At 41.4% G+C, this 20,802-nt stretch overlaps 1 protein-coding gene across 1 annotated transcript in view; it reads right to left on the bottom strand.

Moving 5' to 3' along the window:
- Positions 1-20,802, bottom strand: part of SH3BGRL2 (SH3 domain binding glutamate rich protein like 2) — an 85,061-nt gene that overhangs the window by 24,002 nt on the left and 40,257 nt on the right. The window contains exon 3 of the mRNA XM_040239330.1: positions 469-654. Within this exon, the coding sequence (XP_040095264.1) occupies positions 469-654 (186 nt within the window). The remainder of the gene's footprint in view (positions 1-468; positions 655-20,802) is intronic.

The following is a 20,802-nucleotide window of genomic DNA, read 5'->3' as shown; positions in this document are numbered from 1 at the left end:
AGATATTTTAGCTGTTCGTAATGACCCAGAAGAACCTGGCAGGCTCTTGGGGTGCAAGAGTCGGACATGACTTAGCGATTAAACCACCACCACCAATGATCCATCTGGTTCATGATCATCAAAAAGCAAAGCGCTGACTTATAATCAGATATTAGCAGTTTTAGAGAAATAAATATTTAAGAACATACCCTTTCCATTCTGTCCCCCAGAATGTATGAATCAAAAAATACGCTTTAAAATGTAGAACACAATAAACACGCGTATGCACAGTTCTCTTCCCATCCCCTCGTCTCAAAGCAAACAGGAAGACATAGTCTGTGACCTTGGACTCACATGCCCACATAGCTTCACTCTCTGTTAGATCTGGGGACCTGGATAGGTACTAGGTGAGGAGGTCACAGCCTGCACTGAAAAATCCCAACTGCACCCCAGGCAAAGAAATGATGTGGTAACAATCTAGCTGCTTACTCCACAGTATTGGTCATCATTAAATATCTGAGGCGGCAGAGGGTTGCCCTGAGCAGGCTTCTTCTCCGGGGGGATGTTCTTATACATCCACTGCCTCTGCTCTTCTGACATGGTGATGTCCACCTCCTCAAACTCTATCTTGTTGGCTTCCAGGAATCTAACCACATCCTGCTGTTTCTTCTTTATCTGCAGAGAGAAGACAAATACATAAGGAGAAATGCTCCTCTGAAACCATATGTACAAGTTTCCCATGTGAACTAGATTTGACTGCTCATTGTCAAAGGCCCCTGAGCCACCCCTCCCCCCAAAAGAGAGGTGATTTTTGCAGACCCCCCACACACCAGCCACTCCCTGGTTATCAAGCGGATGGCTAAGCAAGCCCTGACACAGTGATTTCTGCACAGAATTCTGGGGCACATCTCAGATGGTCTGGGAGGGACAGACTAGGTCTGAGGTGGGAGATTCACTTAGCTTTCTAGGAGCCATAACCACTCCCCCTCCCACCCCTCAAAGTTGACAGGTACAGTCAAAAAGACCCCCTGTGTCCCCAACCATTTGAAAACCATATATAGCCCATCTGAGATGTTGACACTTCATTGATTCCTGGGAGTGGCCACATTTTTATTCCCCCCAGCAGCCTCTTCCAGATATTCCATAGCTGTAGCCACTGTTATCAAAGCGTCCTTTCATCAACTCACAAGAGGAAAATGTTCTCCACGTCTAAGATGAGAGTGAACAACAAGCACCACCTTTCTTTGAACTCCCTTTCTTAACCCTTCTTGTTTCTCTGATCATTATGTTTCCTTCCAGTCACCAGGGGTCAGGTGTGCTCTTGAAGAGCTGCAAACACCTGTGCAGGTTTTCCAACTGTTACAAATCTTTGTCTTTTAAGGTATGTATTAACAAACCAAGATGGGGCGACAATATTCAGTATCTTCAACACAGCATATAAAACATATGAGTAAACAGGTGTGCTTTTTCTAAATGATTCTGGGAAATATGCATAAAAGCCAAACAAGGGAATTCCCACGTGGTCCAGTGGTTAGGACTCCATGTTCTCACTGCCGACAATGCAGGTTTGATCTCTGGTTGGGTAACTAATGATACTGCCATTGAACATGACGTTGAAGTCGCTCAGTCGTGTCCGACTCTTTGCGACCCCGAGGACTGTAGCCTACCAGGCTCCCCCGACCATGGAATTTTCCAGGCAAGAGTCCTGGAGTGGGCTGCCATTTCATTCTCCAGGAGATCTTCCCAACCCAGGGATGGAACCCGGGTCTCCTGCATTGTAGGCAGACGCTTTACCGTCTGAGCCCCCAGGGAAGATCCTGCAAGATCCTTCAAAGCCAACATGCAGCCATTAAAAAAAAAAAAATCTTAAGAGGAGAAGTAAATGCTATAATGGCCAAAGGAAAGAATCATTTTGAGAAATGAAGCAGCTAGAAAGACCTCCCGACACAGAAAATAAAATACTGAAGAACCAACCTTCACATACGGATAGCCCCAACCAATCCCTCCCAGCCCCACCCCCCAATCCAACTCCTCCCCCAAAGCTTCGGTGACATGTTTCTCTGAAGTGGAAGTCTGTTAAATGCCAGGAGGACAGAGGCATTGGGAAGCCCATACCTTATATATGGAAACCCAGATCACTGGGTTCAAGTCTATGAATGAATAAGGATATGGCATAATTAGTACAGACAGAAATAAAAGGCTGGCAAAATATGACATCTTTAAGCTCAAAATTATAAAAAGAGAGAATTGCCATGTGGTTGTAAATCCAAGTTGAAAATGCCATTATCTTAATTTCTTGAATTAAGCCATTTCTCATGTCTGAAAAAGTTAACTTTTTCTCCTCACTCATACTATTTCAGAATATATGTTATTTTGTAACTCCAATGTACAAAACGTTATCAACCTTCCTACTTAACTTTTCCTTACAACCCTACCAGGTAGAGTTCATCATCCCTGAGGTTGAAGTGTTCACCTATTTTGATCAAAGTCCTAGTGGGTGTTCCTCTCAAGACAATCATGTCATGGTCCTAAAATCCTTGTTCAGTGGACTCCCACTGATCTTTGTAGTACAAACAAAAGGTTACCTACAATTTTACTATCCAACAGCCACTGCCAAAATCTGAACAGAGAAAAGGGTCCAGATTTAATGTCCCTGTTTGGAGCTCTACGTACCCAGCACATTTCAATCACTCATGAGTGTGATCAAAAATGAAACTTATCTTGGTTTTCCGTATATAAGGTACAGGCTTCCTGGTGGCTCAGATGGTAAAGAAACTGCCTGCAATGCAGGAGACCTGGGTTTGATATCTGGGTTGGGAAGGTACCCCTGGAAAAGAGGATGGCTACTCACTCCAGTATTCTTGCCTGGAGAATTCCATGGACAGAAAGAGTCGGATACAACTGAGTGACTAACACTTTCACTTGTTACGTGTAAGGAATAGACATAAAATAACATTCACCACTACCCCAAAATGTGGGTAAAGGGTCAAACATTTTCAGTATGAGGATATATTGAGACATATACACAACTTTTTTACTCCCCAGCCTCCTGACTCTAAACATAGAGGCACACGCGCACACACACACACAGACACACACACACAGTATTTACTGTTGGACTATAATCCCCTACAGCCCACCTGATCATTTCTTTCACAGGCTCACAGTCAGTAAAAATAGCCGCACCCACCCATTTCATTCATAAATACGAGCACTACCCCGTCATTTAAAACTTTTTTCCAAAAGCACTAATTTTAATATCTTCCTGGCAATTTCATCATGTAGATGTATAAAACTATTACTCTGTTGTTTAATACTCAGCACTCTTCTAAGTTTCACCACGAGAAACCATATCACGTGAACATCTTTATAAATCTTTTAAAAGTATTTTATTTATTTATTTTTGGCTGTGTTAGGACGTAGTTGCAGCTCTCTAGTTGTGGCTCATAAGCCTGGTTGCTCTGCAGCGTGTGGGATTTTAGTTCCCCGACCAGGGCTTGAACCTGCATCCCTTGGACTGGAAGGATTCTTAACCACTGGACCACCAGGGAAGTCCCTGTGAATCTTTGATGGTATCTCTCAATACTATTTTGCTTCCCTCATAGTTCAGTCGGTAAAGAATCTTCCAGCAATGCAGGAGACCCAGGTTCCATTCCTGGGTTGGGAAAATCCTCTGGAGAAGGAAATGGCAACCCACTCTGTCCATGGAGAATCCCATGGACAGAGGAGCCTGGTGGGCTACAGTCCAAGGAATCACAAGAGTCAGACACAACTTAGCAACTAAGCCACCACCACCACCTCTATACTATTTTAGGACAGAGCCCCATGAATGAAAGCCAGATGAAAGGGCAAAGACATTTTTCAGACTCCTGAAGGACTCAAGCTAAAAATGTCTTTCAACACAGCCACCTCAATTTACATTCCCAATTTACATTCCTCAAATTATATTCCTCAATTTACATTAGCAATGTCTAGGAGTGTCCATGTCTCAACATCCCTCTTCCTTAAAACCAGGATCTGCAAGCTGTATCGTAGAATATTAAAATTCAGATGGCATGGGGTGATGGATGTTAACTAAACTTATTGTGGTGAACAAATTACAGTGTATACATACATCAAACCATTATGCTATACACCTTAAGCTTAGACAGTGTTGTATGTCGATTATACCTTAATAAAACTGGTGGAAAAATGGTCATTACTCTAAGAAGAAAATTCAGATGCATCATTATACCCTATCAACTTTCAGGAAGCAAAGGACAGGTCATCACTCACACTGGCAATGGCTGATGGTAGCATCAGGAGCTAAATGCAATTCTATCTGTATTTTAAGAGAAAATCAGAAGAGGCATGACCAGGTTTATGTGCAAAGAGACCACTTTAATACTATGCATCTTAGAAAGAAATAAGGAGGGACTTCCCTGGCAGTCTAGTGGTTAAGACTCCATGCTCCCAATGCAGGGGGCATGCGTTCTATTCCTGGTTAGGGAACTAAGATCCTCCGTGCCATATGGTGCCACCAAAAAATAAAATAAAACACCGGGATACTTTCAAACAATTTTTTAATCAATAAAAAAATAAAAAAGGAGAAATTCTGTATGTACTGTTGACACTGCTATGAAAAGGTTCCTAAGGTTTATAAGAGAAAAAAAAATTTGTGTGTACACTAAGGACTTTTTTTTAAAACAATAGAAAAAATAGGAACATATCTATATTTACTTGTATTTTCATTTCTTAGAAAAATGGCTGAAGGTTATATAAAAATCTAACAAAAGTGGTGGCCCGGGGGCGGGACATGGAGGAGGGGGAACACAGTGAGAGCGAGTTAGCACTCTATGGATGTACACTTTTTTGGAAAATGTGAATGTGTCTATATTCACAAGATTAAATACAAGAAATTAATTTGAGAGAAAAAGAATGTCCCATAGAAGACAACCTGGAGAGGGATGGTAGTCCATGTCCATAGAGAACTGGGGCATTTTATATAAATCATGCTTCCTAACATGGTGTGAAGCTGGACTCTGGCCATTTTGCTGCTCGCTGGCCTCCTTGACTCTTTATACATATAAGAAAAAGGGGGGGAAAAAAGAGAGCTCTAAATCCTGGTTTCTTCATTTATTTACTGGGTGAGTTTGAGCCAAGTTACCTTGCTATGCCTCGGTTTTTCCATCTTTAAAATGGGAACAATAGTATTACCTACCTCATTGGATCACTGTAAGGGTTACATTTAAATTATGTCTAGCTAACAATACTGCCTGGCACATAATGTCTAATGTTTCCAATTATTATTGTTGAGTTTGCTATTTGACAGCACATTAAAAAAAAATCTTTTAGAATGCAGTATCAGTTCTTAAAAAGTTTACTTTTTTGAGACAAGGTGAATCAAAATCTATTTTGCTTTACTCTTGTTGAAATTTAGAGAGAGCAAATTTTTTTTAAAAAAAGAACTAAGGTCACAGAAAATTGATGTGATAGCAAATCAACCAAATAAACAAAAGGGAGAGATTTACCCCAGAGAAGGAAGTTTCAAGGGGATGTTTGCTTACAACATTAGCCTCAGGAAGGAAGATGAGTCACGGCACTAGGGCTGATTTTGAGATTTATCAGGTGAATGTGGTTGGAACAGTGGGAGGCCAGGGATGAGCGGCAGGGACGGGCAGGACCCAGAAGAGGCTGGGGTACCAGGTAATGGAAAGGCTGTTCCCACAAGGCAAGAGGAAGCCATCAAGGGCACTGCACATACTGGCATAAACCCAGGGTTCAGATAACAATAACACACACCATCACTTCCTTGACAAAGAGCTTTATTCTTTATTTCAACTGTCCTGGAACAAAACACACCTTACAATTAATATTAAAGGAAATCGGGGAGAGAAACTTATGAAAGAGAACAAGTAAATTGTGGGGCGTCTCTTGCTTCCTTTACCCCCATGTCAATTTAGCCTTGTAGCTGTTTTTTTTTTTTTTTTTTTTAACAAAAACACTTACAAGCCATGGCAGATAATGCTAGTTATTTACCCAGTAGCTAATCTTCCATTCTTTCTTAATAACCAAAGGCTGATTTTATTTAAGAAAGCAATGTGCTCAGCTACAAAAACTTGTTGACTCAAACTCCTCCATAGCTAGGGGCAATCACAGAACACAGTGCTGCCCAGTGAGATGTGAGGCAGCCGCTCCTTGGAAAGGCTCCACTTAATGAATGAAAAGACGAAGCCCATTTTGCACCTATTCATTGGAAAGACTGTTGCTGAAACAGAAGCTCCAATACTTTGGCCACCTGATGCAAACCAACTCACTGGAAAAGACCCCAATGCTGGGAAAGACTGAAGGCAAAAGGAGAGGGGGTGGCAGAGGATGAGATGGTTACATAGCATCACTGACTCAGTGGACATGCATATGAGCAAGCCCCGGGAGATACTGGAGGACAGAGGGGCCTGTAGAGCTACTGTTCATTGGACGATTTAGTGACTGAACAACAACAAATTCTTTCTCTCTTGCAGAAACGCACCTGTGGTGCCTGGAGGTACAAAAACTATTTGGCAAATGTGAAAAGCAATGCCTTATGCAAAAATGGTGGTGGTCAAGCAGAAGTATAAAAACCTGAGTCCTTGGTATTTTACAGCTGCCACACTAGTCTTATGCAGCCCAAGCTACCCTTTCGCTATTAGACAAATAAATCCATAATTAGTTAAGCCACTCTATAACAACTTTTCTACAGCTTGCATCCCAATGCAATGCTATTTAGTAAAACTCTTAATTGCTACATAAAACGTCTTCGGCAATACTGTGGTATGATGGGTTGAAAATAAAAGTTACTATTGCACAGCAGAGTCTAGAAATAACAGCTGTAAGGCATAAATTTCACATAAGTGAAATGAGTATCTGTCACTAGATGAACGGATGAATTTTCCTTTTCTTTGTAAAGCAACAACAAAGATGTTGGACCTAAAATAGCAAGACATCTACAGAAGCTTGAAAGATGCATTTCACCTTATCATTAACCAAACACCACTACATGTCATCCAAAGCAATTAAAGGGAAGTTGTTGTTCTTGTTCAGCCATTTGGTAGAGTCCAACACTGCGACCCCATGGACTGCAGTACACCAGGCTTCCCCGTCCATCACCAACTCCTGGAGCCTGCTCAAACACGTGTTCATTTAGTCGGTAACGCCATCCAACCATCTCATCCTCTGTCGTCCCCTTCTCCTCCTGCCTCAATCTTTCCCAGAATCAGGGTCTTTTCTAATGAGTTGGCTCTTCATATCAGGTGGGCAAAGTACACTGTTAAATCTCTCAGGCTCTAACACAGGGAGTCCCTCAGACCAATTCTAGCCCACAAAAACAGTCTTTATCTTTTAAGTGGTTGGAAAAAACCAGAAGAATAATAGTATTTCATGACATGTGAAAATTCTGAGATACCAATTTCAGTGTCTATAAATACAGTTGTAGGCAACTTCCTGGGGGTCCGGTGGCTAAAACTCCACATTTCCACGTCAGGGGCCTCAGGTTTGATCCCTGGTTGGGAACTAAGATCCTACACGCCCTGCAGTTTGACTAAAAACAAAAACAAAAAGTTGTATCCGAAGACAACTTCGTCCATTCATTTACATACTCTCCACAGCTGCTTCCACCCTAGAAAAATTAGCATCGTTGAGCCATTAAAACAGAGGTTATATGGTTCCCAGGTGGCGAGGTGGTAAAGAAACCACTGCCAACGCAGGAGATGCAAGTTCAGTCCCTGGGTCGGAAAGACCCCCCTTGGAGAAGGAAGTGGCAATGCTCTCCAGTGTTCTGGCCTGGAAAATTCCATGGACGAAGCGCCTAGTGAGCGACAGTCCACTAGGGTCACAGAGTCAGACACGGCTGAGCACGCAGGCGCGCTGCATGATTCCCAAAGCCTAAGGTATTTCCCAGCTGCCCTTTTCAGAAAAAGTTAGCCAGCTTTGCACTAGGTCACAGACCCCCATTTTTGGCTCAAGGCTCACTTTCTAGGGGAGGCCTTCCCTGACCACGTGATTTTGTATTTTCCCCAGCCACCACCTTGCCCCCAGCAACCCCACAACCCCTACTCTGCCTTCAATGCTTTATTTTTCACCACAGCGCTTAGCATCTGACGTCTAGGTCCGTTTTACACGTGTTTGTCCACCTCTTCTATCAGAATACAAATTCCACTAGGGCAGGGTGTTTTGTCTGCTCTTGTGTTCACTTCTGTATCCCTGGGTCTAGAATGTTATCTGGCACAGAGAAGACACTGAGTAAGTGCTTAATGGACAGCCAGGACTTTCACTGATTCAATCATCATGAGGATGAGATACCTCAGGTACCACCCTTCTTGGAGAGCCCTCTCTAGCTTCCTCAGTTACATTTATTACAGTTTTATTTATCTGTTTACTTGTTTTTATGCTCATGTCTCCCTCCACAGTGTCAGCTCTCTTTAAGCACAGGGCCTGGTGCACAGGAGGCGCTCAAAAAATATTAACTGAGTGGATGATTAAAGAGTTATCAACCCAGTGCTGAACATCAAAGCTTTCCAGCTGATCAAGAGATCACACTGAATTGATAATTTAATTTAGGAACAAATGGAATTGAAGTTTAGCCAAACAGGAATGTAGATCAAATACCAATATTTTTCAATGAATGCTAAAGCTGAATGACTTTAAAAAGGTCTACCATGCTACCTGGAACTGGAAATAGCCTAAATAATTCAGAAGAATCTCTGGACCCTGAATGTGAAAAAGGCATCCCTTCTAATGTTGCCACTGACCTTGAAGAAGGAAGTTGGATGTGATTCTATGCTTAAATAAATGCTACAGTCAGTTAATTTTAAAACCTGCAAGTGCATTATGTATCATAGTGTTTCGCCCAAAAGGTTTTTGTTTTTTTTTTAAATACGATTGCTGATAGATTCTTCCCTGCTGGTCCAGTGGTTAAGAATACACCTGCCAATGCAAGGGATACAGGTTCAATCCCTGGGCCGGGAAGACTGCATATGCTGCTGAGCAGCTAAGTCCAGGCACCACAACTACTGAGCCCACGTGCTGCAGCTACTGAGGCCTGCATGCCTAGAGCCTACACTCCACAGCAAAAGAAGTCACTACAATGGGAAGCCTGCACACTGAAGCAAGACAGCAGCTCCCGCTTGACACAACTAGAGAAACTCCATGCACAGCAACGAAGACCCAGTGCAGCCAAAAATAAATAAATATATTTTTTCTTAATATATACATATATATATATGTATTTTATTGAAGTATAGTTGACTTACAATGTTTCAGGTGCAGAGCTAGGTGATTCAGTTATACAAATACACAGATATTATTTTTGAAATTATTTTCCATCATCAGTTATTACAAGACATTGACTATAGTTCCCTGTGCTATACAATAAACCTTTGCTGCTTGTCGCATGTCTATTTTTTTAATGAAAAATTCAGCATTCTATTCATATTAAGTTAAACAAATGAATCAAATGTCATAAATTTTTTAGTTAGGCAAAAATTCGTAAGTTTTAAAATATATATATATATATACTATTATACATATTATTTATATATATGTATACAAAAGCTTTTCTACTACAGTTGATAAAGGCTTGAGAAAGAACATTAAAAAAAAAATGAAGAGATGGAGAAATTGGAAAACATAAACTAAATGAAATGGGAGCCCTGAACATGAAATAGAAAAAGTGAAACAAACTAGATGAAAGTAAAACATCATCATATGGTCCAGTTGTTTTTAAACATGACTGCTCATTAGAAACACATCTGGAGCTCAGGAGAACATTTTTAAAAAGGTTTGTTGATATGTCTGTTAACTGATGGCAACCGAAAACTAAGCAAATATGTTGGTATTTCCTTGACCCTGCTTCCAACTGCTACCATAGAATTCTATCAACACCACCTCTAACCGCCCCAACCCCTTTCCCCTGCATGTGTCCCAGAACTCTGAAGCGAGCTCCTCACACGTGTTTCACAGCAGCCTTCTCGGCCCCTGCATTGGTAAGTGCTGCGCCCTGAAGGTGTCACCCCTGAACTCCTATGTTGAAACCTCACCCCTAAGATGACAGCATCGGAAGATGAGATTAACGGGAGGTAATCAAGTGATGAGGATGGAGTGCTCTTATCAAGGAGGCCCAGAGCTCTCCTGCCCCTGGCGAAATGTGAGCACACAGCCAAGACGACAGTCTGCTCCCTAGAACTGGGATTTCCCTAGCACCCAACCATGCTGACACCCTGTTCTTAGACTTCCAGCCTCCAGAACAGTGAGAAACTTCTGTTGCTGAGGAGCCACCCAGTCTCTGGCATTTTCTTATAGCAGCCTGGATGGACTAAGACAAGAAACCTTTTACCCTTTCAACTCCGGGGAGCCCTGCAGGACCCAGATCTCAAGCTCTCAAGTCCTGATGACTCACCCCTGGTGATAAGATGTCTGGGCTGGGGCTGCTGAATCTGCTGACGTGGCGTGAACCCTCAATGACTCGCGGACACCCCAGTGAAGATGCTGGTAGCTTCCACTGGCAACCTCCTGACTCCAGGAACCCCTAGGGTTTGGATCAGAGGCCAGGCTAAATAAAGGACACTGCACTTGACTTACACTTACCCTATTGTGAGGCACTGGCTTATAAGTAAACTTGTACTCCTCCACTCTCTCTTTGTGTAGGATTAGTTCTCTCCCAGAAGGCTCCCAGTTAACTTACATAATTAAGCAGCCCCTGCCAGATTCCTTCCAGACGTGTCTAGTCATGTTTGAATTCCAGGCTGAACACAGCCAAGGCTATATCCTGGGATCTTGGGAGTCTACTAGTAAATAAAAATACTATCAATTAGAACAAGAGAGGACTTTTTTTTTTTGCTTTTGCTTTTTAACTAAGATTTAATGTGAGCAATTGTGGGAAAGCAAGTTTATAGAAAAAGCACAGAAACAGAAGAAGAATGAAATAATGCCATCTGCAGGAACATGGATGGATCTAGAGATTGTCATACTAAGTGAAGTAAGTCAGACAGAAACAAATATCTTATGATAACGCATGCAGAATCTAAAAAAAAAAAAAAGATACAAACGAGCTCACTTATAAAACAGAAAGGGTCACAGACATAGAAAACAAACATGTTTACCAAAGGGGAAGAGGGACGGAGATAAACTAGGAATTTGGAAGGAACACAGACACACTACTATTCATAAAATACATAAACAACAAATACCTAATTTATAGCACAGGGAACACTCAATATTTTGTGATGATCTATATGGGAAAGGGAGCTTCTCTGGTGGCTCAGATGGTAAAGAATCCGCCTGCAATGCAGGAGACCTGGGTTCGAGCCCTGGGTTGGGTAGATCTCCCGGAGAAGGGAATGTCAACCCATTCCAGTACCCTTGCCTGGAGAATTCCATGGACAGAGCAGTCTATGGGCTACAGTCCATGGGCTCGCAAAGAGTTGGACACAACCGAGCAACTAACATACATATACACATACGGGAACGGAATCCGAAAAAGAACATATGTATTTATACACATCTGAAACACTCTGCAGTAGACTTGAAACTAACACAACACTGAAAATCAAATCGACTCAGTGAAGAATTTAAAAAAGAAAAAAGACAAAGCACAGATGGAAGACAAGGAAAAACTAGAGGAAAAATGAGTATTTAGAGTTACACTGTCCTGGTTTTAATCCTGCCCCTGTCAGTTGAGGAGCCTTGCTAATATTATTAAGCTTCTCTTTCAGCCCTAGTTTTCATACCTGTGAAATAGACTCAGTATCTTTTTTCATAGGTTTATTGGGAGGATTAACTAAGAAAAGAGCTAAACAGTATTTTTGCCTGAGACATCCCATGGACAGGGGAGCCTGTTGGGTGATGGTCCACAGGGTCGCAAAGAGTGGGAGAGGACTGTAGCAACTTAGCATGCATGCAAACAGTAACAGGCATTGCTCAATTATTTCATTCATTCAAGCGTATTAACTTTTCTTCCTTTACCCTAGACACAGCCTTTGGCGAAAACTGCAAAGTAACTTCTGAGAACTTTCAAAGGCTTTAGGAATTAGATGCAACAGTTCTTCATTTTCACCTCTTTCTGCACTTCAAGTAAACAGATTTCTTTCTTTTGACTTGAGGCAGATGTAAGGCTGGTTAGGGCTTTTTATGTCTCTCATGGGGAAAAAGTCAAAGGCAGGTAGAGGAAGGACAGAGAAGACATATTTTCTTATAACTTGATGAGACCTACAGAGAAGGAGCTGGACTAAACTAGGAAGCAGATGGGGCATGAGGACAACTCCTCCTTCCAACCAAAAAGGTAGGAATGGGCTCATGATCCTTCCCCGGTCAGAGACCCAGGAACTTTCCCAGGATTAAGCAGGGTGCCTCAAAGGATCAATCATTTCATGGCAAATTCTTTAACTAATACCACACTGTGGGACTCACTAGGCATTATATTCTCATAAAGAGGATGCAAATGGCAGATGCTAGTTACCCCAAAGCTATTCTCTACTTCTCCCATGAAGCCTGGAAAGTGAAAGCCCCAAGTTCCCAGCCATCCTTGCAGCTGGGCAGCCACAGGACCCAGAGGCCACAGCTGAGCAGGGGCCGAAGTCCACGGAGCAGGGCTTCTGAACAAGGCTCTGCTTTCCTGCTGTAGCTGCCCTTCCTTCCTCTTCTTGCTCAAAACCACAGCATGAGGGCTGGAAGTGCAGAGGCCACCTTTCCACTGTCAGGCAACAGGCGTCAGGAAAATGCCAAGAGAATCCCAGAAACACAGGTCTGAACAAATCAGTTTCCTGATTTACCAACAGAGACCAAAACACCTGCTCATTTAAGCTCGGGTTACTCAGGTTTTACCTTCAGACAGACATATTCCTTCCTGAAACAGCCATTGGTATGTTTCCTTTCTGGAGAGCAGGGCAGGGGTGCAGACTACACCCCAACAAGCCATCAAATCACTGGCAACATTCCAACGCTGTTTAACTCCACATGCGATTACACACGAATGGCTGTGTCTCTGGTGTCTATTTCAGTCTGTCTTACTAGAAAGCAAACACCAGGTCACCACGCCAGAGATAACAGGAGAGGCTGTCCTGCAAGAGATTGAAACTTGAGTTTCAGGGAATCAGAGTGCCAGAAAGGGGAATTGTGAAACACAGGGCAATTTTTGAAAGAATCACTATTATATGTTGTAAATTAAAGCAACATATTTTCAATGATGGAAAAGATCATGCTTTTTCATCTGTGTGTCATTAGCAAACTCCCTGGTACTTACGAGACACTCCATATGCTTGCATTAAACAAATAAACATTACTGAGCTTGAATAAATACTATTAACATACTTTCTTTTTAACCAGTAAATATTTTGGATCCTGTTTCCTTGCATTGGCTTCTTTCCCCCATGTTTATAATGTTAAGTCATCTTTTTAATTAAAAAAAAACAAAAACCCATAGTATCATCCTGAAGTAATTATTTTTTCATGTTACTTTCCAAGGATTCAACATTCATAAATAGATTTTATATGGCTGCCACAATAACATATATACTTGGGGTAGAATGTTTCAGATGTATTACAAAAATTTTCTGCTTTGATAATCTTCAGTTATCTTACCATACAATGGATTTTGTTATTTACTCTAATATTTAGAACATTATCCTACCATTGGAAATTTAAGTATATACTAGAGATATTTTTCTTTTATATATTAAAAAAGTTCTAAATGGGCTGACATTTTTCATGGTGACAAATGATATCAACAGTAAGCTACCTAACAGATATTAAAACACAAGAGTCACTCACACGTACACACAGACCCTATTCTTTCTTTATTTGTTCCTTCAAAGTAAAGATGATACTTTTGTCAAGTAACTGTTTCACAAAATGGATTTTAGGAAATGTTTGATATTTTTATTTTGTTACTGCTTGTCATCTATAAAAACTGTCACTATGAAAACCTAGAAACATAATTTTCTAATCTACTAAGTCTTTCAAATGAAAAATTTTCAGTGCCTTTTAATTGTAGAAATCTAACAACATCTTTCAATTAGTTTTCAGGAACAACCAGAAGATATCAGGGAAGACAGTATGATTTTAATGACAAAATGTTTACCACTTCTGCACTACTGATGAATGGGGTCAGAAAAATGATTATCACTGTCCTTTAATTCTAATGCTGCTTATCCTCCATTTGCATTGACGTATTTTTAGGAGTTACAACTGCTGGACTTCCCCGGTGGTCCAGCGGTTAAGAATTCACTTGTCCATGCAGGGGACATGAGTTTGATCCCTGGTTAGGGGAGATTCCACATGTCTCGGGGCAACAAAGTCCATGTACCACAACTACTGAGCTGGCGCTCTAGAGCTTGCGTTCCGCAGCAAGAGAAGCCGCTGCCAGGAGAAGCCCTTGCACGGGAATGAAGGCTCAGCCAAAAGTAAACTAGTTAATTAAAAAAAAAAAAAAAAGACACCTGTTAAAAGCAGACTTTCAAATTGTAGTATTCATCTTTAGCTCTCCTTGTTCTCATTAAGAAAAAAAAATTTTGATGAAACATTATCATTAAAAATAAAATTAATGCAATTTTAACTGTATCTCATTATTCTATAATTGCTTTAACTGACATTTAAAAATGCATGTCCTTTATTAGTATAGTAATGTATACATAAAATTCATTTAAAATACATACATATTGGGGAAATATGCTCAAAGAATTTTTTATCATTGGGATATGTGATCAAAAACTTCGCAGACCACTGTACTAGAGAACCATGGGGACCACAAGAAATGTGAGCATGCAAATCAGAGGATTTTACATTATTTTCTTTTATAATATAAAATAACATGTCTAAACAGCTTCCAAGTCAGAAGGCAAATCTCTTTTTCAGACATTTGGTAAACATTAAATTCTATTATTCTAATTTTTTAGTGTCTTATTTCTTAGACTATGTTTGAAGGTCAGTTTTTAAATTCCTATCTTGCAAAACCAGCAAAAATGGAGGGAGGTGAATCCCAATATATTCTCTAAAAGTTCAGAAAACTAACCAGAGTTTCACTGTAAATATATAAATCTACTATCCTGCTAATATTTTTTCTGTTGAGTTAACATAACTGAGACATGGTAATAAATCTAGAGGCAGGAAAGACAGGAATATAAGCACATACTAATACAGCTGAATCAGGCAATACATGCTTGAATCATCACAACAGCTTACAATGTCCTTTATAATCTGCTTGCTCTTCACACTACTATTTTGAAGACATCAAACACTTCTACAACTTCAACTAGCCCCTCTATGGAAACTACATCTAAAATCTGCATTTCATGCAAATCAAAACCACAATGAGGTACCATTTCACGCCAGTCAGAATGGCTGCTATCCAAAAGTCTACAAGCAATAAATGCTGGAGAGGGTGTGGAGAAAAGGGAACCCTCTTACACTGTTGGTGGGAATGCAAACTAGTACAGTCACTATGGAGAACAGTGTGGAGATTCCTTAAAAAAACTGGAAATAGAACTGCTTTATGACCCAGCAATCCCACTGCTGGGCATACACACCGAGGAAACCAGAATTGAAAGAGACGTGTACCCCAATGTTCATCGCAGCACTTTCTATAATGGCCAGGACATGGAAGCAACCTAGATGTCCATCAGCAGATGAATGGATGAGAAAGCTGTGGTACATATACACAATGGAGTATTACTCAGCCATTAAAAAGAATACATTTGAGTCAGTTCTAATGAGGTGGATGAAACTGGAGCCGATTATACAGAGTGAAGTAAGCCAGAAAGAAAAACAGCAATACAGTATACTAACGCATATATATGGAATTTAGAAAGATGGTAATGATAACCTTGTATGCAAGACAGCAAAAGAGACACAGATGTATACAACAGTCTTTTGGACTCTGGGGAGAGGGAGACGGTGGGATGATTTGGGAGAATAGCACTGAAACATGTATAATATCATATATGAAATAAATCGCTAGTCCATGTTCAATGCATGATACAGGATGCTTGGGGCTGGTGCACTGAGATGACCCAGAGGGATGGTATGGGGAGGGAGGAGGGAGGGGGGTTCAGGATGGGCAACACGTGTACACCCGTGGGGGTTTCATGTTGATGTATGGTAAAACCAATACAATACTGTAAAGTAATTAACCTCCAATTAAAATAAATAAATTTATATTTTAAAAAATCTGTATTTCAAAATCGGCCTCTTTCACAATGGCCAACCCACAGTTCCAAAGCCTTTCTCAAAGTGTATGCTCACATGTCCCACCATCATCTCAAACTTGACTGCTAAAACAAAACAACAAAAATGATAAAACCTTGTTGTCACAAGATTTACCTACCAATCTACCTCCTCCTAACTTCTCTCTTTCTGTTTAGGATACGTCACTTTGCTGATGACTCAGCAAGACCTGCCTATCAGTCCAACACTTAACGTTAACAATCTACCTAAATGGCAGCCTTCGCTTTCTCACACTCTCTCTTTTTTTATTTTTATTGAAATACCGTTGCTTTACAGCATCGTGTTATTTTCTGCTGTGCAGCAAAGTGAATCCGTTGTATGTATACATATAGCCCCTCTTTTTTGGATTTCCTTCCCATTTAGGTCACCATCGAGCACTGAGCAGAGTTCTCTGTGCTGCACAGTTGGTTCTCCACATTTACATTAATACACAGCAGTGTATGTATGTCAAACCCAGTCTCCCAATTCACCCCATCACCCCATTTTTCCCCTTGGTATCCATAAGTTTGTTCTCAATATCTATGTCTCCATTTCCATTTTGCAAATAGGTTCATATGTACTATTTTTCTAGATTCCACATACAAACGATGTTACACAATATTTGTTTTTCTCTTTCTAGGAAGAGTGTCTCCAAGCTCAATGTGGCGGTAATAGAATAGGAATGGTGTAGAAAAGGTACTGGAAAAGTGCCTCTGAGGGGTCCTGGTTCATCTGTGACTTTTTCCTTGATGGTTAGAACATTTGATGATGATGTCAAGGGCAGTGGCCTGATCCTCACTGGGCCACTTAACTTTGATTTATGTTCTAGTTCCAGATAACCAGCAAGGGATGGATCTGTGTCACCTTGAGCAAATTACTTCTTCTATCAAAGCCTCAGTTTCCTTATTGGTAAAGTGCAGATCAAAATTTAGGGCAGACAGTGGCAATGAAAATTTAAATGACGCAATCAACATTCACAGTTAAGCCATAGCAGGCACCCACTGAAAAAACTCAGCACACTTAGTTACTATTACTGCTACTCTTTTTTTTTAAGGCTATTTTGCTGTATCCATTTATTTTGGCCGTGCCCTGTGGCAGGTGCGATCTTAGCTCCCTGACCAGGGATTGAACCCGTGCTCCCTGCATGGGCAGCGCAGTCTCAATCACTGAACTGCTAGGGCCAAGGCCACAAGCCTCGTTAGCTGTTCTGTTCTTCAGTAAGTGGACGCTCTCACTAGTCACTGAGGACACAGCACCATTCGTTCAGTGAGTCCCTCACCCGTTCTTTCCAGAAGGGCATTTTGAGGGTTGAGCAGGTGTGAGGCACTGTACTAAGCTTAGCGGGGATGAACCTGCCTTCCTTCAGCTCGCCCCCCAAGAAAGCTGGGAGTCACAGGGAGTCACCAGTCAGAGCACCGACAGTGCCTGAACTATAAAACCAGATAATGCAGAAAGGACCGATGACAGCCATGTTCATGTCCAAGAGACAGGAAAGTCACTGTGGCTTTTCCACGAGTTAACTTGAATTTCATGCTAACTGAAACAGCCTGTTTACAGTCTATCAAGTATACACTGTACATCTGCTCTAATTACTAGAGAAAAGGACACACTGACCAAAAGTAAAGACTGCCCATGTTAAAAATAAAGATTAAATGCCTCTCTTCCTGGGACACCAATGCTGGTCCTCCTTTGAGGATGACTCCTTCCCAGGGACCAAGGCCATGCTGACGTGCTGTGAACTAGTTCGATGTTCTTTTTCTGAAGCCTTGAAGAAATGTATCCCTGACTTGTTCAATGTTCTTTGTTCTAACAGGAAATAAAACTGCGCTGAAAACCCTGCTTCTCCGGAGCAGTTTATCAGAACTGCCTGGGAAGCAGGCTTCTAGACTAGTTCTCAGTTTGGCTCAAATAAAGCTGCTTTCTATTCTTATAGTTGACTGTTATATTCATTATTTCTGTCAACAGGATCCACTCCCTGGGAATATGAACTGAAGTGAAGTCGCTCAGTTGTGTCCGACTCTTTGCGACCCCATGGACTGTAGCCTACAAGGCTCCTCTGTCCATGGAATTCTCCAGGCAAGAGTACTGGTGTGGGTTGCCACTTCCTTCTCCAGGGGATCTTCCCAACCCAGGGATTGAACCCGGGTCTCCTGCACTGAATATACCCATTGGTAAAAATGGGTTTCTCTTTAGATGCACACGTGATTGCTGTCACACTAGCATAGATTCTGTGAGGCTTCTCAGGCTAACACTGCCATGTTTCCATCCCGGGAAGCAGGCTAGGGCAGTGTGAAGGTGATGAGGGCAGCAACAGGTCTCCTTTGGGCGTCCCTGCACAGAGCTCGTCACAGCAGAATGCGTCTCAGCTACCCTAGCCAGACTCACCAAACGCGGGAACAGGCAGGTGCTGAACCTCGTTGTCTGTTCACAGGAATAACCTTTTGGACTTCCCTACCTCTGCTGCATACAGGGACTGAGAAAAAAGAATGCTAGAGTTAAAACTAGAAAGTGGGGGTGGGAGGAGAGGGAAGGATTGGGAATTTGGGGTCAGGAGATGCAAACTATTATATAGAGAGTGGATTAACAACAAGGTCCTACTACGTTGCACCAGGAACTATATTCAATATCCTGTGATAAAGCAGAATGGAAAAGAATATAAAGAAGAATGTTTAAGTAGTATAACTGAATCAATTGGCTGCATAGCAGAAATTACCACAACACTGTTAATTAACCAGACTTCAAAAAAAAACTAAAAAAAAACTAAAAAAAAAAAAAAAAAAACTGGAAAGTGGAACGGAGAGAACCACAAATATCAGACAAGTAAAGAGTAATTAAGGGCTTCCCTTGTAGCTCAGTTAGTAAAGAATCCGCCCGCAATGCAGGAGACCAGGGTTCAATCCCTGGGTTGGGAAGATCCCCTGGAGAAGGAAATGGCAACCACTCCAGTATTCTTGCTTGGAGAATCCCACAGACAGAGGAGCCTGGAAGACTACAGTCCATGGGGTTGCAAGAGTCGGACACGACTTGGCAACTAAGGCACCAGAGAGTAATTAACAAATGTCTCCAGAGCTGTCCTCTAAGACTAAAAGTCCATCCTGGCATATTTTTAAACCGATAACCAACATCAATTTAAACACCTGCTTATCTGGAGTCAGAATCAGTTTTAGAAACGAAGATTAAGATCAAGAAGTTAAGAAGGAATTTAATCCAATCACTTCATTTAGTTCCCTGACTGAAACTTTGGCGGGTGTTGGAGTTTATGGTCTATAGTTCTTGAGTTTAAAGAAATATTTCAAAGAGAGGTTCCTGATGCCCTGAGGCTGGCAAAATAACTGTTCCCATGAACTTGAATCTAATCCGTCACTAATGAAAATTTATGTATTTTCTGATTGGGAACTGGTATTCTCAGAATAGCTTTGTTGTTGTTTAGTTGCTAAGCTGTGTCCAACTGTTTGTGACCCCATGGACTGTAGCCTGCCAGGCTCCTCTGTCCATAGGATTTCCCAGGCAAGAATCCTGGAATGGGTTGGCATTTCAGAATAGCTTGGGCAAGTCCTTTCATATTCTACATCACAGGTTACTGAAACAACATTTGCTTCTAATTCTTGGTATAATTTTAAAAGATAGGCTAATAGGACCATATGAAAACCAAATTATAATGGAAAAGATAAAGGATTCAATAAAATCTGCTACCTCAACTTTTAAAGATTTTATTTTTCAAAACCACACTTAAATTTATTTAATTCCATGTGAGCACTCACTCATGTTAAAAGACAATCACTGTCTCAGCCTTCCTCTGTAAGTCCTCCATCACAAGTTATGATGGGCTTAAGATCGTTCAGCTTCCTAGAAACCATGAAGTCACCTCCTTCTTCTCTTTGTTCCTTTGCTTTTTCCTACAGCTGCTGAAAATTCTACCGCTCCCCTCATTTCCCCCCCAATTCCACAGTGCTTACGCTGCTCTCAGCCTTACCCCCAGAGGTTTTACTATCTTACTCACGCCCCTACAAAAGCCCATGAGAATGTTCTTCTCAAGCACATATTACTACCTTTCCAGACTTACAATTCCTCACTGGCTCTGACTTTAAAAAAATTTTCAGACAGTTCTACTGTCTCCTGCCCCTAGATTCCCAGGCCTCTCAGCAGCCAGGCCCTGTTCCCATCTCACCTTCGGAATCCTGGATCACATCTCTAACAGCCAAGCACTCACCTCACCCCAGAGGCCCTTCCAGAATTAACCAGAACCTCAGCTCTCTTCTGGAGAAGGAAATGGCAACCCACTCCAGTATTCTTGGTGGAGAATTCCATGGACAGAGGAGCCTGGCGGGCTACAGTCCATGGAGTCGTAAAGAGTGGGACATAACTGAGTGAGTAACACTTTCAGGAGGGGGAAACACCCACGAAAACAATTTGACAGTGGTCACATAGTTTTAAATTTTGGTGCTAAAATTTGAATAATCTGAACTCACTTTATTCTGGCTGCAAAGGGCATGCTTTTCACATCACTAATGTCACCTGAAAAGAGTACAATTTGTTAACAAATCAGGTTTATTGAGTCGCTGTTCATATGATAAAATGCACCCATTTTAAGTGTACAGAGTTTGACAAGTTTTG

The sequence above is a fragment of the Oryx dammah genome, unplaced genomic scaffold, assembly GCF_014754425.2.
Source record: "Oryx dammah isolate SB20612 unplaced genomic scaffold, SCBI_Odam_1.1 HiC_scaffold_4, whole genome shotgun sequence".
Classification (NCBI taxonomy): Eukaryota; Metazoa; Chordata; class Mammalia; order Artiodactyla; family Bovidae; genus Oryx; species Oryx dammah.
This window is presented reverse-complemented; position numbering and strand designations above follow the sequence as displayed.